The 26,398-nt window shown below is 46.7% G+C and overlaps 1 protein-coding gene and 1 non-coding gene across 2 annotated transcripts in view; one reads left to right on the plus strand and one right to left on the minus strand.

Moving 5' to 3' along the window:
- Positions 1-18,552, minus strand: part of GALNT2 (polypeptide N-acetylgalactosaminyltransferase 2) — a 219,219-nt gene extending 200,667 nt beyond the window's left edge. The window contains exon 1 of the mRNA XM_003735230.5: positions 18,384-18,552. Coding sequence (XP_003735278.2) covers positions 18,384-18,509 — 126 coding nt within the window. The 5' untranslated portion in view covers positions 18,510-18,552. The remainder of the gene's footprint in view (positions 1-18,383) is intronic.
- A 5,898-nt stretch (positions 18,553-24,450) lies between these two features.
- Positions 24,451-24,512, plus strand: LOC118149592 (U7 small nuclear RNA). The gene has a single exon (XR_004737166.1). It is a non-coding gene; the product is annotated as a U7 small nuclear RNA (small nuclear RNA).
- The last annotated feature ends 1,886 nt before the right edge of the window (positions 24,513-26,398 follow it).

Genomic DNA, 26,398 nt, shown 5'->3' on the forward strand with positions numbered 1-26,398 from the left:
GGCGGCCCAGTGGCAGTAGACTGGGCAGGAGAGCTGTAGCTGCTTGCAAGAAGCATGCAATTTACAAACAGCATTTCCACCTAGCATCCTCTAACAAACTCCACGTGGCGACCTTCCTTTAACCCAAAACAAAGGGCCTCGCTCATCTGTATGTCCCCTGTTCCATGGGACAGGATGGGGGCTCAGATTCATTCCTCATAAACAAGGAATGAATCTTCAGGTTGGCCACTCCTGGATTCCTTCACTCAAAACTCCAAGCACACACTCAGGTGCGTCAGCCCCACAAGGTCAATGGCAGGGTATGCTTCAGTTACTCCTGTTCAGTACATCTGCCATCCACAGTGGTGAAAGGAGGATTAATAATAAAAAAAACTTTGCTAAAGACAGCCAAAAGAGACAAGATTGCTTAAAAACAATTGATTATTCTATCCCTCATCAGCTCTCTCCTACACCTCAGCATCCCTGCACAATCATTCTCCACTCCTCAGGGATGAAATGGCACCTCCACCTTTAGGGCACAAGGATTTTAACTTACAAATATAGCTGGGGTCTCTTCAGCTGCAAAAGCAATGGAACATTTCCGGACAAAAAAAGCAGGCACTCTAGTCTCCCCTAATCCCATGTTCACCCTGCACCAGGGATAAAAAGCCAGACTTGCATCCTGAAATGATGTCTACTCCCAAGGATGCTGCCAAGCCACAGCCTGTTAGCAGTGAGAGATTCAATGTGAAGATCCCAGCACAAAAGGGCAAAAGGGCTTGGTAGCCCATAGCGGGGTCACCTAGCAGGCGAACAGCCAAAGGAGAATAGGAGGGAGAGCAGGGGCCAGGGATGCCTTGAACCTGTGCGGCATGGTCCCCACGTGGAAGGCCCTCCACAACCCCAGCTCTCAGCCATTCTCACCTGAGCCCACCAGTCTCAGCCTCATCTCCCTCATCCAGCAGACGCAGGAAGTGCCAGGGCAGACAAAACAAGATCCTAAATGCTCGTCATGCCCCAGCTGCCTTGCTAACCTCACATCCCATTCACCAGCCTGCCCTCCTCCTTTGGTTGCCCAGACATGCCAAGTTCATTCTGGCCCCAGGATCTTCTCCATGCCGGGACAGCCTTCTGCCACAGCTTCACGGCTGGATCATTCTTGTCACCAGGCCTTGCCCATAGGTCCCCTCCTTGGCCCTTCCTGATGAGAACCCATCCCTCATGGAGCCCCACCTCACACTCTGATATTGGAGTGGCCAACCCCAACCCAACCCTGCTTCCAGAATGTACATCCCTGGGCCCATGTTTGCCTGACTCCCCACTGCCTCCCTGCTGTGGGAGGAAGGAAGGCAGCAGGGAGGGGTCAAGCCCGTGCTGGCCTCAAGACGCTCACAGTCCAGTGGGACACAGGGGATCAAATTAAAAATTGCAGAGAGATCTTGGCAGATCAGGGAAATCTAGGGTGTCCAAAGTGACACGCAGAGTGGGAGCGTTTCTGGAAATGCACAGGCATGGATGCCAACATCAGGGTGCTGGTGGAGATGAGCTGAGGCCTGTCGATGGCTCCAGCTTCTCCTCCACTTCCTTCAGCTTGCATGCAGGTCAGAGGACACAGAGAGCTCTACTGTCATTCCTCTGAAGAAACTAAATGCTCAGTGATGACATCTCCTTACTCTCTGGGCACCAGTTAACAGCAAGGACAGCTTTCTGAAGGAAAGATCGATGCCTTAAAATGAGGATATTAAATCTTCAAACATTTTAACATACTGCAAGCATCGGGGGGGCACAGGTGACCTTTCAAAGTTATCTCTCAGATCATTTCCTCTGTTCTATCAGCCTGGCTGCTTGTTCCATCATCGGGCCCCCTGCTCCATCATCCCAGTCATCTGCTCCATCATCCTGGTTCCCTGCTCCATCATCCTGCTCCCTGCTCCATCCTGGCTGCCTACTCTATCACCACAGCTGCCTGCTCCATCATCCTGGCTCCCTGCTCCATCATCCCGGCTGCCTGCTCCATCATCCCCGCTTCCCTGTCCATCATCCCCGCTTCCCTGTCCATCATCCCAGCTGCTACTCTATCATCTTAACTGCCATGTCCGTCATCCTGGCTCCCTGCTCCATTATCCAGCTGTGCTGCTCCATCCACAGCTGCCCTGCTTTATCATACTGGATCCCCTATTTCCTCTGCAAGCCCCCCTGATGTATCAGCCTGGATCTCCTGCTCTATCATCCCAGTTGCCTAATGCACTTTGGTGTGTATGTTCCATGCATATGACTTCCTATGAGCAGGGACAATGGTTCGGTTTCTACGCTTTGTCTACAATTTATATGTGTACAGAGCTCGGAGGTAGGGCCTCCCTCTCCTAAGAGTCACTACATTCCCTTCCTGGAACAAATAAATAAATACAGAAATGATAAAAGGTACTTTCCTCAGCTCAGCACTGAGGAAGTAGGGACAAGGAGAGCCCACTGCAGGAGGAATGGCAGCTCCAGAGGCCCTAGGAAGAGATGACCGCCTGAATGGCTGTGAAACTGCAAAGGCAAGGCAGGGCTTAAAGCCAGACACCCATGAAATCACCTCCTATCAGCTCACTCAATCACATCCATTAATCCATTAGCCCTGCTTTGTTCTACAGTGCCCCTGGGAACTTACACTGCACTTTGACCAATTAGAAAACCTTAAAAAATGTAACCCAAACGTGACACGTGCTTCATTCAGCACCACAGCTTCACCTTATACAAAGATACAGAGACCTTCCCAGACAGAAGGCAATTCCTCATGGCCCAAAGGAGGGACGCGACCAGAGAAGGAAGGAAAAGCCTGCCTCACCAGGGGCCTCGGCACCCAATTGACACCCCTAGTCCAATGATGCATTCCCTATGTCACCACTGACCTGCATGTCTGCCCCAAGCAAGCCCTCTGCTGGGTCAGAGAAGCTGAGCCAGACCGGCCCCAGAAGTACCTGCGGGAAGGGAGAGTAAGCACAAACGCCCTCACTTAGCTCGTCAGCATCATCTCCACCAGCTCACTAACTCCCAGTTTCGGGTGAGGGAATGCAAGCCAATGTCCCACAGCTACTCCGTAGTAACAGCAGGATCTGAACCAGGTCTAACATGACAGGCCAGGCTCCCAACCACTGTGCCATCCTTCCTCGTCATGGTTATCAAGACCAAACATCCGGGTTTTACACAGGTTATGCCTTCCTTACGATCATCACAGAGTGTATCTATTGATCTGCAATCCAGTTGTGAGTTGTCTTAATTAGAGCCATCAGCAAAGCCACATGAACACTTTGCTAATTGACAGAACTAGTCCTCAGCCCTCACAGGGGGGCTTTGTTGCATTGCCACAACTATTAATTTGTCATCTTCTTGTCACTCACCTACAGTTTCAAAAGCAAGCCAGAAACTGAACTAATGAAAGAACGTTTACTAATTAAAACCTTGCGGAAAAGTTTTCAAATAACACGCCATATTCAGATAGTAACAGCTCAAGATGCTGAAAAATCCAACTGCCAATTAGCGTATTAAAAAATTAATTAAACAGCACATACTTAAAAACCATATCCCAGTATAATTTTTCAAAGACAAGGTGCAAAAGATTAAGGGTGGAATTGGGGAATAATCTCCTGGCCACTGAACACTGGATAGGGAAAGGGCTCTGGCCCTAAGCTACTTGCAGACCCCCAGGGGCCAGTCGGTCCTCACACCAGCTGGCTGGGGGACTCTGACCAGCTTCCTCACGCTGTCTGGGGCTCAGATTCCCCACATGGGGAAGGAGTAAAGGGCTGGAGGAGCCCCTTTATCCTCACACTCCTTCCGAGACAACCCACCTACCTAGGAACGACAGTCTCAGGCATGGTCTGCGGAGGCTGGAGGCGCTTTCTAGGAAAGTAGGTTGGTTTACTTCAAACCTGGCAGAGGAGGCTGGCTCTAGCTGGGGAACAGAAGCCTGGGGCTCGTGAATGCCTGCGACGTGTCACACGTGGCCTGAGAGCACACTGCTGCAGCCTCCCCAAGAGCTCGTATCAACACATCCCCATTTTTTAAGTGACAGTTAACATTAGCAACAGCAGTTAACACTTTTAAGCACCTATGTACCAGGCGCTGTTCTGAGCATTTTACATAAACTGATTTATTCATCACTGAACAATTTGACGATAGGTGAATGGGGAAACTGAGGCACTAAAGGGTTAAGTGACTTGCCCGAGGCCACAGAGATAAGTGGAGAAGGCAGAATTCACACCTAGAGTCTGGCGCCAGAGTCCAGGCCAGTGGCCCCTGTGCCAGGCATCCTCTCTGCCATGTCACAGCAGCCCCAGAAAGACACCCAGAGCTCAACAAGAGCTCCCATGCACAAGCCTCCTGGGCTTCTGCTGTCAAACAAGGCTAGAGCCAGAAACAGGCAAAACTGTTTCCAAAGCCTGAGGATGGATTAATGGAGTCGCCCTGGCAACCCACTGATGCCAGACCTTTCCCCTGGCACCAGGACCTAAATGGCAAGTGGTCAGAGCACCCACTGCTTGGAGATCACACTGCATCATGCACAGGGCTGTCAGGGCCTGTGCCCTAGGTGAGCAGAACCTGAATTTCTGTAGAAAACTCCAACTCCGAACACGCAGCAGCCTTCCACCGAGGCCTCCCTTCTCCACAGTAACCTAAACTAGAAACTCACACGGCTGATGAGAGCTCTGCTTCCAAACAACTATAGCACATTTGATAATGATGTCGGTACTTTTCCACAATGGAATAAAAAAAATTAGAGCCTTATTAGATCATCAAAAATACCCTTCGGGGGCCAGTACAAGGAAAATGAATCCACACACTCTCCACTGCCAGTTAGGGAGAAAAGTACTCTAAAATAAAACCGATGTGGTGTTAGGTACAAACACTACTGCAATTATGACATATACCAAGTCACATTTATTACCAGGAAGAGGGGAAACTTTACCTCTATTTCTTTTCTTTCTAAAACAAAGGACACCCAATTCATATCTTCCTAGGCAAATGCTGAGTGACCCAGATTACTTGACGCATAAGAATGTGTGGGCTCCTAAGTTACTGAAGCACAGACGGAGGCCGAGCTTCAGCAGTCCTCTGCGTGGAGACATTCCTCATGAGCCTACTTATGAAGCCTGGACAGCCACATTTATGCTCCTTTCATGATGGCCAGCCTCAGGCCTTGAGCTCAGACCACCCAGGAACCCAGACTTGAATTACATTCTCCTCCCTGCTCTCTGCTTCTCGGTCATCCACATCAGCAGTTTCAATGGAGGTTTAGTAGATGATCACCAGCCCCAGTAATCAGCACCTTCCAAGCCTGAAGCTGCAGCTCTGCATTAGCAACAGGGAAACCTGCTATTTGTAACTTGATGTTTCAGGGTCTATAGCACTAAGTCCAGGATGGCCAGGGCTGACTTTCTCCAGAGCTGTATTTCAGGCAGGGTGGAGGATCATTGAAATTCCAGTCCCAACTTTGCTACTGCGTGACCCGTAGGGCAGGCTAATAACCTTTGGGTCCCTCAGAAATTGTGCGTGAATGTGGGAAGAAAAGCTGTTCCTGACATTCTCCAAGGCATGCTGAAAAGCAAGATAAATGAGCAATGGCTCTAAAGCATTTCAGACATCTCAAAGACAGGCTGATAGAAATCTGAAGTACCAGGCATTACAGAAGATACGCGTATTAGAGAAGATACGCGGTTATCATAATTTGCCAAAATTTCCCATTTACAAAGACCATGTAAAATAGCATTTAGCATTAATATCTTGGTGGGAGAAGGAAAAGGACTAACATATATTTATTAAAGGTCTCCCACTCAGCTTCCCAAGTCATCCACAGCTCCTGATGGATAGCTTATAACCACAAGCAAAGCTGCCTAACATGAGTGAAAAATCTGGCAGAAAGACAACATAAAGGGATGCCTGGCAAATGAGAAGGGTGTAGTCAAGATAATAAAACATCTGGCTGGGTGCAGTGGCTTACACCTGCTGTCTCAGCTACCTGGGAGGCTGAAGTGGAGAATCAGTCGAGCCCAAGAGATTGAGGCTGCAGTGAGCTACGATCATGATCATATCACTATACTCCAGCCTGGGCAACAGGGTGAGACCCTGTCTCTAAAAATAAAAATAAAATAAAATAAAATAAAATAAAACAACACAGCCACAGTGAACTCTGGTGGCTAACAGGGTCTCTGGGCCACAGGGCAGTCTACTTAGGCAGAAGTGATCTCACAGACCACCTGAGCTCATCCTCCACCAGAGGCTGCACCAGGATTAGCAATTTCCAAAGAATGTAGATACTCCTCACAGAAGAAACAGCAACCAATTTAAGAATGTTTCCCAGGTGACACAGGTACTAAGTCAGGATCTAATGCGACCTCTGAAGCTCCCTATGAATAGAATCACTGTGGAATATCCCAAACTACAGAAGAGGTGTGAGACGGAAGCGTTCTGGACTAATGCAGTCCGATACCCTTAGACTTGCTTTTAAAAAAATCCTAGTTTGCAGCTACTTCATTAATTTGTGCTGCATACATCAGTAAGTATCTTTCTAAATTTTTTAAATGAACTTTTCAAAAATACACAAAAATAAAACAGTAGAATGAACTCCATGAACCCACTGGTCAACTTCAACAGCACAACTGACTCCTTCCATGATTTCCCCACTAAATATGATACGTTGTATCCACAGTTTGTGAATGCCTTAATTTCATTTTATCTAGTCCTTGTTCAACTTACCCCTCATTTTAAATCAAAGTCTCCCTCTCAAAATATGTTGATCTGTTCAGTGATTGTAAGCTCTTTGAAGGAAGACAGACTGTACCTGCAGATGCCAGCATTCAACCCGGTAACCTGTGTATAAAAAATGCTCAAGGCTGGGCACAGTGGCTCGTGTCTGCAACCCCAACACTTTAGGAGGGTGAGGCAGGAAGATTACTTGAGCCCAGGAGTTCAAGACCAGCCTGGGCAACATAGTGAGAACTCATCTCTCCAAAAACAAAAAAAATCAAAAGAGTTAACTGGGTGTGACAGCATACACCTGTGGTCCCAGCTATTTGGGAGGCTGAGGTGGGAGGATTGCTTGAACCCAGGAGGTCAAAACTGCAGTGAGCCATGATCATACCACTGCATTCCAGCCTGGGTGACAGAGCCAGATCCTATATTTAAAAAAAAAAAAAAAAAAAGCAATGGGTTCATACTCATCCATCAGCTGCTCATCTATCAAAAATAAAAATCAGAAGTACTTTTGTTGATATGGATTCCAGGCATCGGGAGTAAACAGATGAAGACATACACATTAAAAGGAGGGTTATTTTACCAGTTTCCTTTATCAGCAACAGATGGCTTGAAGCCGAGTATTATAAAAGTAAGTATAGTCTTCCATCAGCATCCTCGGCACTGGTTCCAAGAACCCCACTCGCCCTGACCAAGGATTGCAAAATCCACAGATGTTCAAGTCCTTTATATGAGATGGTGTAAAGTTTGCACATAACCTAACATATACCCTCTCCCTTCTACTTTAAATCATCTCTAAATTACTTATAATACCTAATACAATGTAAATGCTATGCAAATAGTCGTTATACTGTATGGGCTTTTAAGTGTGTTTTATTTTTATTGCTGCACTGTTATTTTTTATTGTTTCTTTTTCCCAAATATTTTCAACCCTTGTTGGTTGAATCTGCAGATGCGCAACCTGCAGATATGAAGGCCCAACTGCAATGTGACACATGAGAAAAGGGAAGGCTGTAACTGGTCAATTCTAAGATGCCCTTTTCTCTGCCACCCCCACTGGAATGCGGCTCACAATCAATGACTTCGTCAGATGCCGTGGGCCAGCCCAGCAAGGCCCATGATGCATTATCACCAGCTTATGCTCAGTCTTCCAAATCTGCAGGACAGGTGTCAATGACTTAGAAGAAAATCTCAGAAATGACAATGAAGCATCCCGAAAAACCAAACTATGGTGGGACAGGAATGGATGATGAATTGAGGGGTTAGGCAAAATTCCCAGAAGAGTCAAAAGCTGGCTACCTCTACTTAATTGCCAAGCTGTCTTCAAAGTCCAGAACCAATGGCTCTTAGTGTTTTTACGGATTTTTTTCCTTAGGAAATGCTACATCACCGAGGCTCTTGGTGGCACAGTGGATGACTGAAGAAAACAGGCACTAACATCTGAGTCAAAAAGTGACTCAGAGTGGCTGGACTCTGAAAAAGTTTTAGAACACTTTGTTCAATGTATTTCACTTATATTTTCTTTTGTATCTATCTATGCCTGAGAGTGATAGATGGAAAAATCGATGTCTCAGTTTGAAAGAGCTCTTTCAATAAATGGAAAATAAGAATGCTAACTGATAAGAACCCACTGTGTCACAGTTCAATGGACAGGGTTTTTTCTTTCCTAGTGGCCCACAAAATAATGGCATGTTTGACAAATAATGGCCTCTCAGAATTGAAGAAAAAGGTGTATTCCAGACACAGGGGAAATTAGTGATGATCAAAAATGAGACAAGAAGACAATTAAGTGAGCTCCCTGGCACAGGGGATGGGACAGGACAAGGGTGGGAGGGGAAGGAACATATGGCAGGGCAGGCCTTTCGAAGGTCACAGAGCAAAAGCTCAACATCTATGTCAATTGGAAAGCCATAGAGGCAGGAAGGAGGAAGACAATGAGACTGGGAGGCATCCCACACTGGGCCAAGCCTCTCACCATCCTGGACAGCCACATAAATCCCCCTACCCAACAATCATCTAAACTCACCCAAATCCTGATAACTGACTACTTAATTTATGGGCATGTCCAAAACACAGGCCTTTAATTTGCACTGGCTCCTCAAGCTCTCACAGGGCAATTTAACTAAGAAAGAAAGACCATTCATTTGAAGTGCGTCATTTTTCTAGGGCAGCACCGTCAGGAAGAAAAGAGTTCAGTCCCTGGGCCGGTCTCTGACGCAGGAAGGAAGAAACCACGATGGGGCACTCTTGAATGCGAAGCCTCTAAAATTACCTGCTCTTTTTGCTGCCATGTAAATGCTCCAGTTGTTTTATCCCGAAGTACACTGGACACACGGTGCCTAGCCATCCCAGTGTGCCTAATGACCCCTCATAAATGAGAAGCTAGCCTCTACAAAAAGCACCTGCATGCCCTCACCTTGAGAACCAGGACCAGCTACAATGTCCCATAGTTCTGCCTCCCTAAATGGCTGTGGGCCATGAAGTCACATCTCCATTTTATTGTCCCCATGTGTACTATCAATCACAGCTCAATGTCACCCACACTGCCAAGAATAAACCCCCTTCTCCAAAGCCCAGGTACCAGGCAGGCATCTGACCCCTGGTTTCCTGCCAACATGAATCAACAACCCCCACTCCCACCCCCGGCAATTCCCAAATATCACATCACAGTGGAATCCTGTGCTGGAAAAAGTGCACGGGGACCCAGGGATTCCTCGTTAAGTGGCAATATGCACAGAAAGCACTTTAGGAATGTGTGGTGCTCTTTAATAGTGCACCTAACAATGAACGGCTTACCCCATCCAACTTGGCGCTTCACAGAAGTCAGCTCAGGAATGAAGAAATGAGACTGTTCCACAAGCATACTCTACAAAGCTGATCAGCAAATTAAACTGCTGGCGCCTCGAGCAGCTGCAGGTCTGTAGTAAGGGAGGCGATTATGAGAGTACACACAATCTTTTAACCAAGGTGCATGCACACCTCCTCCAGGAGACGAGAACAAGAACAGGTGACCAGGATGTCCACAGCACAGAGGGAAACTCCACCACTAGCCAACCAAAGGCAACATCCTTCAGGAAAGAAAACTGGCTCGTTTATACAGCAAAAGAAATCAAGGAGTAGAGTTCACAGAAAAAGAGGCTGGACAAAGGTGAACCCAGGGGCTCCCTCTGCTTCAGAGGGAGCCACAATGGCCCGTCTTCACCTCTGAGTCTCAGCTCCAATCCTGCCTTCTCCATGAGCCTACGTGATCACCATGTTAATACTGCAACCACCCTTCTACCCTGATTCCTAATCCCCATACAGTGCTCTATTTTTTCCACAGCACATAGCACCTTCCTGCACACTCCATAACTGACTTTATGTCTACTGTCTGGCTCACCAGAGCCCCCTACTAGAAAGAAAGCTCCACGACCACAAGGATTTTGTGTCTGTTACAACCACTGGTGCACTATCAAACACTCAAGCAGTGTCTGGCACATACATAGGAGGGGCTAAAGAGATACTCATTGAAAGAATGAATGAAAAGAACCAGAGCCTGTTTTCATCTCTGCTTCTTCCTGAGGGGCAGCTGAGGATTGCTGCCTTCAGGACAGGCAGAGGCCTGGAGGGTAGGAACAAAAATTCCATGGAGTAAAATGTAAAACTGAAGAAACGAGCAAAACAGATCAGCTCTATTATCAAGGCATTACCATGTGTGCATCTGCTCCAAGATGCCCTCCAGCAACATTCCAAATGAGGCTGTAGTACGAGGGCAGTGCCAATGCAAGGAAGGGGCATGGGAGGTCCAGGAGCAGCAGCAAGCCATGTTCACCGCCGGCTGGCAGAAATCCTCAACCAGGAGTCACAGAAAAACCCCACTGCCTCCAGAGGCCCTGAGGAGATCTCTTCCACCAGACCACCCTGGGTCTGCCACCCGTGAGCTCTGTGACCTTGGGAAAGTCACTTAACCTTTCTGTACTTCAGTTTTATCAGTATGTTAGGAGAAATAAAGGATCCGAGATGAAAAGCAGCCCTTTTATTTCTATGCACAGTGGGTGCTATGAAAGTGTTTATTAAATTTTTTTAATTAAAATGTATGAATATATCAGTCCTCCCACAGGGGTCCTCCCCAAACCACAGAGAAAGGCAGTCCAATTCCAAGAAGGTCTAACCATAAAGGTCTGCCATAAAGGCTCAGGCAGAAGGAATGAAATCAAAGTTAACCGACTAAGGATTGCTTCTCCATCAAGGGCAATTCTGCCCACCTCGCCACCCGCACCAGGACACTTGGCAATGTCTGCAGACATTTCTGGTTGCTACAACTTGGCAGGATCAGGGTCAGAGGAACTACTGGCATTGAGTGGGTAGAGGCTAAGGAAGCTGCTACACATCGTCCAATGCAGAGGACAGCCTTGCTGAGAATTATCCAGCCTGGTGCGGTGGTTCACACCTGGAATCCCAGTGCTTTGGGAGGCCAAGGCAGGAGGACCACTTGAGCCCAGGAGTTCAGCCTGGGCAACATAGTGAACCCCTGTCCCTATAAAAAATTCAAAAATTAGCCTGGTGTGGCAGCACATGCCTGTAGTCCTAGCTACTCAGGAGGCTGAGGTGAAATGATCACTTGAGCCCAAGAGTTTGAGGTTACAGTGAACTTTGATTGTACCACTGAGCTCCAGCCTGGGGGACAGACCACAGTCCTGTCTCTCAAAAAAAAAAAAAAAAAATCCAGCCAAAAATGTCAACTGTGCCAGAGCTGAGAAACTGAACTACAGCAACCACTGTCCCGAAAGTGCCCTTGTCCCTGCCCAAATGCATGTCTTGAACTGGACTCTGGAAATACAGCATCTCTACCCCCAACCTTCCTGGTCATTCCTTGTCTCTAAGAGTTAGGGACAGGAAACTGCCAGCCCTGGGCAGGACCAGGTGGCCAGCAGGAAGGGCCTAGGACATTTTTGTTCCATCTCCTGTTCCATGGGGAGCCCACGAAGGCTGGGGCGGAAGGGACAGGTGACCAGGGTGAGTAGCCCAGCCAGGGCAGGCTGAGCCATGGGTGATCACCCCGTTTCCCAGCCCCTAGGCAGCCAGCCCTCAACTGCTTCTTTGTGACAGCCAGCCTCAGTGAGACAAGGGGCTCATATAACTCCCATAGCCTGGGAAAGCTTTTTAAATGTAAGCCCATGAGTGAGACTCTATGCGACAGTTTTTGTTTTTCTCCAAATCTGGCCCTAATGAATCACTGTCATCTACATTTCAGCATGCTAAGAAACCTCATCTGTATAAGACACCCCATGCTTCAGGGACCCATGCTAGCAGACATGACTAAGTGCAAAAATGCCAGTGTTTACCCTCTGCTGCAGGAGGCAAGGGCCAGGCAGGAACATGGTGCTACCCGCTTAGAGCAGGGAACCCTAGAAAGGTGGGGGCCCACCAGGGAAGATGGATTAGTGCCTTGAACCTCTTTTATTTCCATGGTTTACAATAGAGAAAGGTGGGAAAGGCTTTCTGGACAGGGCAGGTAAACTGAAGACAGCATTCCTGGCAACTCCACATTGTGTTCATTGTGAAGACTGAGCGCAGGGCCACGGTCAGGGCACCTTCACACTGTTAAGAGAACGAGGCCAAGTTCCACTTAGGGACAGGAGTGATCACTGGTGAGCATACACCAACGAATTCAGTGTAATTCTCCAGGGAGGAGAGGTCCTCGCCAGGCCCAGCCTGTCCCAGAACCCATTCAGGAGGGTTTGCATATGGAAGTTCCAAGACATCCCTCCTCCTTAAACACACCTCACCCATAAGGCAGTCTAGAGGCAAGGCCACAAGACTACAATGGTGGAACCAGGACTCTCACCAGTAACACAGAATCAAAGACTTACTCAAGGGGAAAAAGGACTGTTCCCATCACGGAAGTGGAGCTAGGCCTCCTTCTATCAGAGTAGCACATTTACAGGGGTGACAATCAGCATGTTCACTATGGCACAGGCACAGAAGTGGCTCCAAGAGGGCTTTCAGATGGCAAGATTCAACCCTCTTTTGCTGAATATGGGAAAGAGATCCCAAGGAAAGACCAGGGCAGCTAGGAACAGGAGGCTGTTCGGGGGTCTCAAGACAGGGCATCTTTAACAACCAGCATGGAAGTGCCTCACTGTTACATGTGTGCGGCATGGCTATGCCAGTGTGTTTCCATCTGGATATCCCCTGACTTGTATGGCTCAGCATCACCCATGCAGAGCTTCCAGAACAGGCTTCTCAAGAACACAATCACAAAAACCAAAAGGAAGTGTAGACTTGGCCAGGTTTGCATGTTTTCTTATCACATGAAGTCTGCTGGAAGCTCTGGGAGACTTCGCAGGCTTTTCCCAGGAATACCTAGCTTCCCTTCCCAGGATCTCAGCCAGAGCCTCACTGCTTACACCTGTGTCTCTGTCCCAGGCAGCCTCACCCCCACCCCACCACAGCTCCTTTCACTAAGCCCACTGCCTCTGGACTTGCTAGAAGTTAGGCAGGACAGCAGCCTTGCCTGCTTTGCTACTAAAATGAGCATCTTCCCAAACTGACTTTCCTCTCCCCAAAGGCCTGAGAAACATGAGCAGCAGCAACAAAAATATTATGTCCCCTACCTGCTTCCCCATCATTTTTCTGACCACCTCTTCCTCTGTTCTAAATAGATCAACAACTCATCCATCACCCATCCAAACGGGAGCTAGGGGGAGAAACTTACAGCGGGCCTGAAGCCTCAGAAAATGTTCACGAGCTTCCCAGGTGTCCCCCATCCCAAGGCCCAAGAGAGCCTGGGCCAGCTGACCCCACTCAGTGCCGGGTACAGCAGCTGCTTTTTCATTTTTGCTCAAGGGTCTAGGGACCGAGCTCTTACTTCTGCACTGTTTAGCAGTCATGATTTGTTTGCATACTCGCAGGCAGCCACAACATGACTCCAAAACAGGGAAACTTAATTTTCTTTAAAAAGAGAAGTTTACTTTACAGGGCCACTGTCAGATTATCTGGCTATAGAGTGGTTTTCCCTGCTACTGCCCTCCCAATGTCAACTTCAAACTCATTTCAAGTGGACTTTCTTTGAATTCCAACCTGACGATAAGTGGCAAGGAGTGGTACCAGTGTCCCCCTCTGCACTCACCCAGACAGGATCACAGATTTCTGATACCCAGGAAACCACATGGGGGCCCAATGCTCAACCTCAAGCCACGCATGCTCCCAGTGATCACAGTGCCCTGCTCTTCTAACAAGTGGAGCAGGACTGCAGAGGAAGAGCAGGGGAGCTCCAGAATCTGGAACCCCACCACAGGAACCCCTCGCCCAGGGACACGTCCACCAGTGACACTCCAACTATCTAACCACCAAGGCAAGCTGTGCCCTCCACTCACATTCCTGCTGGCTGCCCACTATGGAAATCCCCATTCTGACACCACAGTTGGGTTCAAGAGAGCTGGCATGGTGTCTGGACAACTTCCCAAAGAGTCCATCTCTTACAGCCCAAACCCCAAACTAATCAGTCAGATCAATCTCAGAGGTGGGGGTGAGGGACAAAAAGGGACAGCAATTTTCCAGAAATCAAGAAGTATATCAGAATATCATGAACTTAAGATTCCTGCTTCACTAGAGTCTCAAAGGGATATTTTGTTTTTTCATTTTCCTCTTTTAGAGACAGCAGTTATTCAGCACCCACTAATAGTATTCAATTCTCCGAACAAGCTGGGCGCATTGGCTCACGCCTGTAATCCCAGCATTTTGGGAGGCCGAGGCAGGTGGATCATGAGGTCAAGAGATCAAGACCATCCTGATCAACATGTGAAACCCCGTCTCTACTAAAAATACAAAAAATTAGCTGGGCGTGGTGGCACGTGCCTGTAATCCCAGCTACTCAGGAGGCTGAGGCAGGAGAATTGCCTGAACCCAGGAGGCGGAGGATGCGGTGAGCCGAGATCGCGCCATTGCACTCCAGCCTGGGTAACAAGAGCGAAACTCCATCTCAAATAAAAAAAAAAAAAGAAAATTCTCCGAACAAGGCCATGAGGTAAGAATGAGTATTCCCACTGCAAAGATGAGGAAACTGAGATCAGAGAGGTTCAATGCATCAGTGAAGGTCACTAAGCACAAAGAGGTAAACAGCTAGATCTCACTCAATGCAAATAAGTGGATTTGTGCCATTTCCCTTTATCTGAACATCTACCACTAGCTCAAAAACATGACTGGTTCCCAAATTAAGAACCAACAAGTCAGCCTGGCATTTGAAGCCGGTTACAATTTAGTTGTGAATTCTCCAACTTTACACCCTAATGTTCCACTCCATGAGCACATGGTCTAGCCTCTCGAGGTCCTTCACTGTTCCAAGAAAGGACCTAACCGCCTCCCTGCCCACCCCTCTTTGGTAGAAGATCCCACCCAAAGTCCTCCGCCCTTGGACTCTCGGGCAAAGGCTACAGCCCTCATGCTAGCTCAGGGAATAAATAAGGGTGATGCTGCTGTACAAAGCAGACAGGCTCCCAGCGCTCCAGATCATTTCCCTCGACTGACACTGGCCCTTCCCTCCCAACACGCAGGCACATAGGCAAAGGGTCTCAGGCTCCACACATTCTTACAGCAGAGAGAAAACCCTTCCCTTCCCACCCTAAACAGCCACATTTCACCCACGGGCAACTTCATTTCCAGAGAAATCCCTTTCTCTCTTCTGCTGAGCTATCCACTGCCAACATACCAAAGCCCAGGGGAGACTTAACATGATTAAAATTTTAAAGTATTTAAGAAGCTCAAAGGAAAGGCACCCTTGAAGTGCAAATAAACAATTTAGGAGAAAAGAGCAAAATATGGGGGGAAGGGGTATGGACACAAATGTAAATGAGATGTAATTTAAAACAATATTTTGCATGAACTGCTTGAACATACATGTCCCGGGCCTGGGCGTTGAGTCCTGAGTTGCGCGGCAGTGCCTCAGGTTGGTTTTCAGCCCTGCTTAGTGTCCCTCCTGCTTAGTTTATTAAACCTGCGATCTGAGGTGAGCCGCCTCTCCCGGTTTTGCCAAGTGGAGAATAACAGTTCTGTGATGAGTTACTTCACAGGCAGGGCACACAATGGCAAGCCTGGGCCCGGCTGCTGAAGCAGCAGAAATCCTAGCTGGACTCCCCTCAGACGATCCCTAAAGCACAATACTGCAGCCTGGTACCCTACGAAAAACGGAATGAGAGCCCTGACTTGAACAGTATAAAGCAGGAGAAAACACACAGGTCCACTAATCTCTAAAATTTAAACTATAGTTAGCATTTAAATCCTGCCTTTCCATGCATGGCCCGCTCTCCTTTTTTTATGTCCATACTTTGCAAGCCAAACAAACCACTTTTTTTTTTTTGGTATGAGAATGAACTAAATTTGGAGACGCTTCTAGTCTCTAAATCCATGGAAACAATTCGGGAGGACAGAAGACTACATGATTTTTCTGTCCATCAGGCATTCAAGACACCAGGGCTCTATTTACTCCCTCCAGAAACCATCTTAAGGCTTCTCTTTAACCCGGGGTCCACCACATGAAGTGAATGAGTCTTCCACTGCAGTTTCAAAAGCTATTGAATTTACACACCTCTTCCCCAACCGACAAATCACTAAAACATTCTAAGGGCTAGAATTAAATGTTATGGTTCGTTGACAGAAAGAATAGAATCCCAAATCACCAATCTATGTGTAATTGTTCATTTCCCCCACTTTTTCTTCCTGTACCTTTCTATATTGCCACCAGCCCACAAGGAATTCTTGGATTTTTTTTTAAACTAAGGACACACACTTCAGGAGTGTCTGAAGACTTCTGCATGGAAGGCCCCTCACACTATTCAGCAACTGAAGCCCACCAGAGTTAGGTATTAGCCTCCAGGAGGCAGACTGCACGCTTGCTCTTTCTAATCACGTGTCCTAATGAAAGTGGCAGACTAAGGAAAGAGAAACGCCAAGGGTGGCTTATGTGTTTGGTTTTCTTCACATGAAAGGCAGAAAGCTTTGCCAGGTCTTATCAGGACACCAGGCTATGCAGAGTGGCCAAGGCATAGTTTACTGAGAAGTAAAGTTTAAAAAATCATTCCAGTTTGGCACGACTATAGTTTTGAAAGGACTGTATGGCTTTTGCTGGCTGCATGCTCTTTGCTGTTCAAGAATAAACCAAGTCTTCACGTATACTACCCATACGATTTTTTTTTTTTTTTTTTTTTTTTTTTTTTTTTTTTTTTTACAAAAAGCGCTAAGAGTACAATGTCAGCTCAGAGCAAGCCAGGCCGATTCAACACGTGGAAAGACGGCTTCATTTCTACCCCTCTAGATAAAACAAATCCATGAAATGTACCAGAAATCAAATAAGGTACTTTTTCCACCTAACATCTTCAGCTATGAATGAATGAATGAAGCAAAGAGAAAACCTCTGAAACGGCCAAACCCCAGCGTGGACTTTCAGGGATTTGACTTCACAGCTGAAGTCTGTTCATCTAGTTAGTCCCCTCTGGCTTGTTTCAGGATACCACTCTCTTGTTCCAACCCAACCACCCGTGGTCCATCTCCATTAACTCAGAATTTCCTGGGTTTGCGGTGATAGTAAATGTCACAGTAATGAGGGTTACAGGAATTCGTAAGGGATAACTCTGCTTTCAAAGCCGAGGAACCAGTATAACACTACAAACGTCCGCAGCCGTTGTGCTCCAGCCCACAGCACGATGCCCTGCTCTCCCGGCCGGCGCACGGCCCCAGGACCGCACAGTCCCGGGTCCTCCCGGCGCTCACCATCCTCCCGAATGCCCAGGGCCCGGCCGTCTGGGGAGGCGGGACAAGGACGCGGAACCGCAGAGCAGCTCACACGGCCCCCACAGCCGGATCACTCGGCCCCAAAACATGCTGAAAACATATCCGTAGAAGAGAGATTCTCCCTGTAGCTGGCAGTGGGGATGGAAAATGCAAGCGCAGGAGGCCACGTCCGGCTCGCGCGGGAGGGCCGGGGGCCCGGCTGGGCAGAAGGCAACGCGGGGCCGCAAGGGAACGGCCCCGACTGGCCTCGCTCGGGGCGCAGGGGCGCACTGCCCCGGCTCCCACGGGACCTGGGGCTTTACTTGGCACGGGAGTGGCCGCCCCTGCTCCTCAAAGGTAAAGGGCAGAGAAGGTGGCAGAAACACGGAACCCACCCCCCGCGGAGCGACAGAGGGAAAGGGGCGAGGATTTTCAGCCGCTTGTATCAAAGGGCTGAAAAGAAACTTGGACTCTCTCTGCTGTACATGACGCGCTGGAAAGGCGGTCGCCTCTCTCTTCTCTCCTCCCCACCCCCTTTGTGTTTCCCAACACCCCCACCCCTAAACTTCCAACCGCAGGGGATGGGGCTCCCGGCGGCCGGACCAGACTCGAATTACGACGAGCAGAGAGAGGGGCGACGTCCACGGGAGGGGGCGGAGGGATGAGAAAGGCTGCGGGGACCACCCTCTCGGAGCCCGGCGTGAGCAGAGGGGCCGGGTGCACCCCTTCCCTGGGCACTCGGCGCAGAGGCCCCGGGCGGGGGCGGGCGGCGCGAGCCGAGGTCCGGGCGGAGGAGCGGAGGAGCGGCGCGGAGCGAGCGGGAGGCAGGGGCAGGCGCAGGGGCAGGGGCGCCGGGTGCGGGGTGAGGGGTGGGAGGTGGGGGTGGGCGCAGGGGCCCGGCCGCGGCAGGGCGCTTCACTCACCTTCCTCCCGGCGCCGCCGCCTGCGCCCCCGGCCAGCACGGAGCCGCCCCCCGAGTACATGTAGTAGGCGATGCCCAGCACCCACAGGAAGGCGAAGCAGAGCAGCATCCGCGAGCGCCGCCGCATTCTCCCAACTCGGCCGCCCGCGGGGCCGCTCCTCGCGAGTGCTGCCTGGGCCGGCCGCGGGCGCGGTGGGGGCCGGGGGAGGAGCGGAGGAAGGGGAAGGGCGCGGCGGCGGCTCCTCCTCCCGCGCGGGGCTACTGCTCGGCGGCGGCGCGCACTCGGCGCCCGAGCTCCGCCCCGGGCCGGCGGCGCCCGAGCAGGAAGCGCCGGCCTCGGAGGCGGCTAGGGGGTCAGGGAGCAAAGGGCGACCAATCGGCGGCGGCTGCGGGGGCCGGGGCGCGGGCCGCAGGAGGGGACTACCGCGTCTCCATGGCTGCAGCACGCCAAGCTCCGCCGGGAGGGCCTCGCCGGGAGAGCCTGGGAGCCGCCCCCTCCTCGGTCCTCGTGCGGCCCGCCTGCCTGCCCCCCTTCTCGGCGTCCTTCGCCGTAGGCCGCCCCCTCCCTCGTGAGTGACAGGTGGCTACCCCGGGACCCGGCTGGAGCGCGCGCACACGTGGGCACAGAGCGGTGCTCACGCACATGGGGAACGCACACGGGGACTCTCGGTTACAGGGGCGGTAGTGACCTCGGCGGTTCCTGCCCAGACTGTCACCTCTTCAGCCTTGGTCTTTGGGGCCACCTCAGACCCTTAACGGGCTTGCTCTTATTGACCAACTGAGCTGAGCTTTTGGTGCAAACCGCCCGTCTGAACCCGACTTTGCTGTCGCTTGCTGCAGTTTTCTCACTCACTTTGTAGCAAACCATTCCTGACCCCTTGGTATCGATTTTATTTATCTATTTAGGCAGACGGGGTTTTTGAGGTAGGAAATGAGAAGGTAATTTTCAAAAGAACATTTTTCTCTGGGTGACAGTTATCAATGGTAGAGTTGTTCTTTTAACTAAACACGAAATAAGGAAAAAGGAAGACAGTTATGTATTGTTTAAAAAATCTTTTCATTCTCATTCGTTGCTTTCTTTAAAAAGCACACTAAGCGTCTTTAACGTTAGAAGGAAACGATGTGTCTTGTAACAGAATCTATGTAACCTTGGTGATGCCCTTGTAACACTCAAAGTTTCCAGTGTTCCTAAGAAAGAAAAATGTGCCTGGCCGGGCGCGGTGGCTCACGCCTGTAATCCCAGCACTTTGGGAGGCTGAAGCGGACAGATCACGAGGTCAGGAGTTCAAGACAAGCCTGGCCAATATACTGAAACCCCGTCTCTACTAAATATACAAAATATTATCTGGGCATAGTGGAGGGCGCTTGTAATCCCAGTCGGGAGGCTGAGGCAGGAGAATCGCTTGAACCTGGGAGGCGGAGGTTCCTGCGCCACTGCACTCCAGCCTGGCGACAAGAGTGAGACTCCGTTGAGAGAGAGAGAGAGAGAGAGAGGAGATGTTACGTAGTACTTGATATCGTAAATGTTTTCAGGAGTTTTCCAGTCAGAGGATAACGGCAGCTGCCTGAATATAAGTCCCTGCCCACATCCTCAACAAAACAAAAACAAGCCTTCAGCACTACTTAGAAAGAATGGCATGAACTGAACTTCAAATTGCTTAAGTAGAAGAAAAAAAAGACATCAAATTCCAACAGCGCTCCCTCCACTATTGCCAAGGACTTAAGTGAAGCACAGGATTGTCACCTCCGTAAAGAGGAAGTCCAACACCAAGAAGTAAAAACTGAACAGAGGTCAGGTGCCTTATTGATCAAGGGAGGAGATTTGAAAGAAAATGCGACAAGAGGTGACAGTCTTGAAGGAGACTTGCTTCTGGGAAAAGTCAGATAAATAGGAAAAAGTTAATGTCCTTCAGAGGCCTGGCAATGAAGGTAAAGAAGGAAGTCAGAAGGGAAAATTACAAATCCTGCAGAAATAAAAGAGCAGACAGACAGTCCTTCCCCAAACACCAACATTATCTATTTAAAACTGCATTTCAGTACACAGATAAAAGAGAAAGCTCTTGAACTGGGAACCCTGCCTCAAAATGCCTAGTAACAGGAAAACATCAAATCAACTGCATGTAAAGATTCTGCAAAAAGAATACAGAAAAGTAATCACATTTCTGATGATAAAAAATAAATCATAACATTTTTTGCGATGAAAACCTTCACAATAAAAACCATGATGCATAAGACAATTGTAATACCACATAACAAACTGAACAAAGTGTCATGTACTTGGATACACACACACAAACACACACACCCCTATATAGCTAGAATAAGAAATTTCAAAAACTAAAGACACATCAGACAAAAATTAGGAAGAACTGCAACAAGGGTTGAGCAAATTCAAGAAGTAAATTGGAAATAATGACAAAAACAAAGAATAATTACAAGGTGCCCAAGGGTGAATATATTCAAATGAAAATATGTAAAAGGACATTGAAGAATGGCAAGAAAACAATCAATAAATTGAAAATAATATAAAAATAGAAGTAGAAAGGTTCAGAGAAAAGAGGTTAAAGTCAAAGCCAGGAAAGAAGGACTAAAATACATGTAACTGGAGTCCCTGAAGTACAAACACCAAACAATAAAACCTAATTAATGTTAAAACTATAACCCCAGAAAAGAATCCAGGAACAAGGTTTTTTTTTTTTTTTTTTGAGGTGGAGTTTCACTCTTGTTGCCCAGGCTAGAGTGCAATGGCATGATCTTGGCTCACCGCAACCTCCGCCTCCTGGGTTCAAGTGATTTCTCCTGCCTCAGCCTGCTGAGTAGCTGGGATTACAGGCACCTGCCACCACACCTGGCTAATTTTGTATTTTTAGTGGAGACATGTCGGTCCAGCTGGTCTCAAACTCCTAACCTCAGGCGATCTGCCCACCTTGGCCTCCCAAAGTGCTGGGATTACAGGTATGAGCCACTGCGCCCAGCTCAATAAGGAAAATTTTAAATATGACTTCCATGTACCTTGGGAAATTGTCTGGAATTATTGACTCCAACATATATTCTAGTAAAACGATTACATTTTAAAGGCAAAAAAGATCAAATTGTTTATAGAGAGAAAAATTTATGATGGTGTCAGACTTCTGAACAGCAACACGCAAAGCCAGGTAATAGTGAAGCAGCATTAACAAAGAACAAAAGTACCAGGCAGGCCGGACACAGTGGCTCATGCCTGTAATCCCAGCACTTTGAGAGGCTGAGGCAGATGGATCACCTGAAGTCAGGAGTTTGAGACCAGCCTGGCCAACATGGTGAAACCCTATCTCTACAAAAATATGAAAATTCGCCAGGCATGATGGAAGGTGCTTATAATCCCAGCTACTTGGTAGGCTAAGGTGGGAGAATGTCTCAAACCCGGGAGGTGAAGATTGCAGTGAGCTGAGATCACGCCATTGCACTCCAGCCTGGGTGACAGAGCGAGAATCCATCTCAAAAGAAAAAGTACTAGGCAATGATTTTTTTATACCCAGCCCTCAAGTGTCGACATTATAGGCAAACAGATGTGATCTGAATGCAAAAATTCAGAGACCATCACACACATGGGCCTTTCATAAGAAATCTTAGTGAATGAGCTTCCTCCAATCAAGAGACAGCTGAGGAAGCCAGTGGCGTGACTAATGGGAGAGCATTTTATATATTCAGTAGGTGGAAGACTAGTGTATACACATTATACTTTCTGATAAACTTGGAACAGGTGCAACTAAAGACAATTGGAGAAGAAGGGAAAATAGAATAATATCATTGTCTGCTACTCCTACCAGTAGCAGGTAGGAGTGAAAGGATGCCATAGAAAACTGACAGACTAGATGTTAAAAAGTTAGAAATAAAAAATAAGAAGTAAGGGTAATATATCTAAAATATAAATAAAAAATAACTAAAACAAAATATACGTATTCCCAAATATTGGAAAACCTATTCCAAAGTCCCAAAAGTGCTAAAAATAGCAAATAAGACATAGCAAATAATGAAAGAAACACACTAAGTGTAGCACAGTGATGCAGTAGTCATAATAGGAAACCATATGACAGAGCTGAGAACAAACCACATCAGTCATTCCAATTTACAAAGTGAGCTCAGTTTGCCCTTTAAAAGAAAAGATTTTCAAATGTAGCCATAAAGGAAACCCCAACTCTAAAAATTACAGCACCCTAGGTGCTGTGATTCTGATATCAAAGAGAATAGGCCAAAAAACATTACATGAGATAAAGAGGGACAATTTGTAGACAAAAACCTTACTTCCTAAACACGTATCAATTGTATATCATTAGGATTTCATCTGCAAAGTAAAACCATTATTCGTTGATGGAATAAGGGATATATGATAGGGATTAAACTTTAGACGATGTTAGAGGTAGAAGACAGGTTATGGAAGTCTTTCCATTGTACATGGGGCAGGTCTGAAGTCACTGTAGTTTGTAGACCTGGTAATCAGAAGAATAGCTAGATGTGGCATGGGGCATTTGAAAGACAAAGTCGAAACTGCAAGGACAAAGTGTATGTCATGACAACAACTCTAATTCATGAGGACAAACTGTAATGTACCTTCAGTATTGATTATGGAAGAAAACCCACAAAAACCCACAGTGAGATGCCACTTCATATTCATTAGAATAGCTATTATATAAAACATTCTTTTGAGATGGAGTCTCACTCTATCACCCAGGCTGGAGTGCAGTGGCATGATCTTGGCTCACTGTAACCTCTGGCTCCCTAGTGTAAGCCATTCTTCTGCCTCAGCCTCCTGAGCAGCTGAGACTATAGGTGCGCACCACCACACCCAGCTAATTTTTGTATTTTTAGTAGAGACAGGATTTTACCATATTGGCCAGGCTGGTCTTGAACTCCTGACCTCATGATCCACCCACCTTGGCTTTCCAAAGTGCTGGGATTATAGGTGTGAGCCACTGCACCTGGCCTATAAAACACTAAAAATAAATAAAAAATAACAAGTGTTGGTGAGGATATGGATAAATTGGAACCCTTATGCACTGCTGTCAAAAATGGTATAGTTGATTCCTCAAAAAATGACACATAGAGTTACTATATGATCCAGCAATTCCATTTCTGGTTGTATACATAAAGGAATTGAAAGCAGGGACTCAAACAGATATTTGTACATCCACGTCCATAGCAGTGTTAGTTACAGTGGCCAAAGGGTGGGACAACATAAATATCCATCAACAGATAAATGGAAAAACAAAATGTGGTGTATTCATACAATGGAATATTATTCAGCCCTATAAAGGAAGAAAAATCTAACACATATCAGAACATAGAGGAACCTTAAGGACAACATGCTAGATGAAATGATCCAGACAAAAAAGACAAATACTGAATGATTTCACTTATATGAGCTTCCTAGAGTAATCAGAATTATAGAGACAAAAAGTAAAATGACAGTCGCCAGGGGCTTGAGGAAGAGAGGAATTGGGAGTTCCCATTATTGTTTATGAGTTCTGAGTTTCAGTTTGGAATGATAATGGTCTGGGGATGGATGGTAAATGTTCTTAATGGCACAGAATTATACACTTAAAAATGGTTATGATGGTAAATTTTATGTTATTTGAGAAAACCACAAATGACAAATTGGGAGAAACTATTTCCACACACATTATAGATAAGAGGGTAATATCTCTGATATATAAAGTACTTAAACATTAAGGGAAAACCCCAAATCTCCTATAAAAAATGGGGAAAAGCATAAACAGACAATTCAGAGTAAAGATCTAAAGAAGAGTCCATAAACATATGAAAAGACATTTGTTGTTGTAAATTATAATAGAGTTGTAAATTAAACTAGAAAGATACTATTTATCTTCCCATCAAACTGGTAAAAAGTAAAAGCTTCACAAAACATTCTGTTGGCAAGACTATAATAAAAAGAATAAGGAAGACTTCTGTGAACAGATATAGGATAATTTCCAGGATTGTTAAATAAAAAAAGGAAGTTGCAATAGGGTATACATCATCTGCTACTTTTCTTTTGTAAGAAAGAAGGGACTAGAAGAAAACATACATGTAAGTGTTACAGCTCTTTTAGAACTTATCTAGAAGGTTTGCTGGTTTTCACTGGAAAACATACAGAAAAGAAAAGATAAATGTATCTGTGTATTTCGTCAAAACACACATACACACTCACATACACAATAATGGTAAACCAGAAAACAATTAAATTGGTTACCTAGAAGGAGTGGGAGGGAGAGATAGAAGGGATAAGAGGAGGGCTGACACTTCTCTGAGTATACTGTTTTTCCAGGCTTAATTTTGGAAACATGATAGTATTCTATATATTAAAAAATAAAATCAAGAAAGTTGAGGGGAGAGGAATAAAAACTGAATCCAAACAGAAGTAACTGAATCCTATTATGTTATAAATGAATAACATAAGGTTTACAAAAAGCTAATATTCATAACTTTAAGCAAAGTATGTCAGCTATGTGCTCTCAGCCTAGTACTGGAAAGAATTTTTAAGCCCTTTATTTTTTTCATAGCATTATGGGAGCAGCAATTAAATTATTTTATGCATAGTATGCAGTTGAGCAAACCAGAAAATGCATTGTTTTGGGGAGCTAGGATTTTCACTGTGGAAGAAGGGAGATACAGTAAAGGTTGGAAGAAAGCAAGAAAGATTCCTGTGGAGTAGATTTGGAATTAGAGATAACAGTATGAACTCATTATTTCAAGAACACACACACACACATATATCTGTGCTCATATGTATGCATATTTAAACAAATATACGTACATATTTCCTAGATGTGTCCACTTAAGGGTCGAGATTAATAATATCCCAGTGGCAATGAGCACCCCTTGCACCCAGAACTTGGTTTCTAAATACCATTCTCCACGGTAAGATTTCATTGGAGAAATAATTCCAGGACCAGGGCCTAGAGGGTATTAAATGAGTCTGGAACATCTTGTTGCACTAGAAAGTAAGGAAAGGCAGAGAGAGAGCGAGAGAGAGAGAGAGAAAGAGAGAGAGAAGCAGAGAGAGTGAGAGCGCAATGTTAAAAGGACCTAGGAGCCAGCTTGAAGGGACCCCACTTGCTAAATCTAAGATAATATATGCATTAAATAAACACTGAATAACGTAGAAATCTGGGAGTACACACTGATAATAAGCAAATGGAGAGGAGAGAACTCTCTGAGTAAAATCCCAACTGATAGACATGTGGATCACCATCTTTCAACCATGGCACAAAGTTTGTTTAGAGAGGATATCTCAGTGGATGCTGAAGTGGTTGGTGGAGGAGGGGTTTGATGAAAAGGAGGAGATTTACAAGGTCTTCAAATGTCTTTCAACAGACATTTGACAGTTGCATAATGGCGTATTATTCATTGCCGGGTGTGGGTGGTGGTGGTGAGGAGGATGGGGGAATTAGGAGCTGGTGGAGAAACAGGTAGCACCTTGGCCAGGTGTTCAAAACTAGCATCACTCATGAGGATTAGATGGATATTCTAAGTCTGCAGAGAGACTCTGAGAAGGGGACAGCATCACGGTTTTTGTATTCTGGCCAAGGTTGTATAACCTGAGTTGTGAATAAATATCAGGAAAAAAATTCGGGAACATTCTGTAAACTAAGTAGTTTGTATTCTTCAGAAATGTCCCTTCTTCTATTGTGAAACACAGAGAAAGAGTAAGGAAATGTCCCAGATGAATGGACCTGAAGAGATGTGATAACTAAATGAAATAAAGCCCCTGTAGTGGAGAGTACTATGGAGAACATGAGTAGGAAAATGAACAAAACAGGACTGTGGACTACAGAGTGGGTAACAGAGTAGTCCGATATGGCATGGTTACATTTTGCTAACTGTACTATAGCTGCATAGAAGAATGTTAGGAAATATAATATATATTAGAAAATATAAACAAAACTGTCAAGGGTTAAGGGGGCATGACATACACAAGCTGCTTTCAAAAGATTCAGGAAAAATATTGACAGAGGATGATTAAAAAACAAAAACAAA

Source organism: Callithrix jacchus, chromosome 19 (genome assembly GCF_049354715.1).
Source record: "Callithrix jacchus isolate 240 chromosome 19, calJac240_pri, whole genome shotgun sequence".
NCBI lineage: Eukaryota > Metazoa > Chordata > Mammalia > Primates > Cebidae > Callithrix > Callithrix jacchus.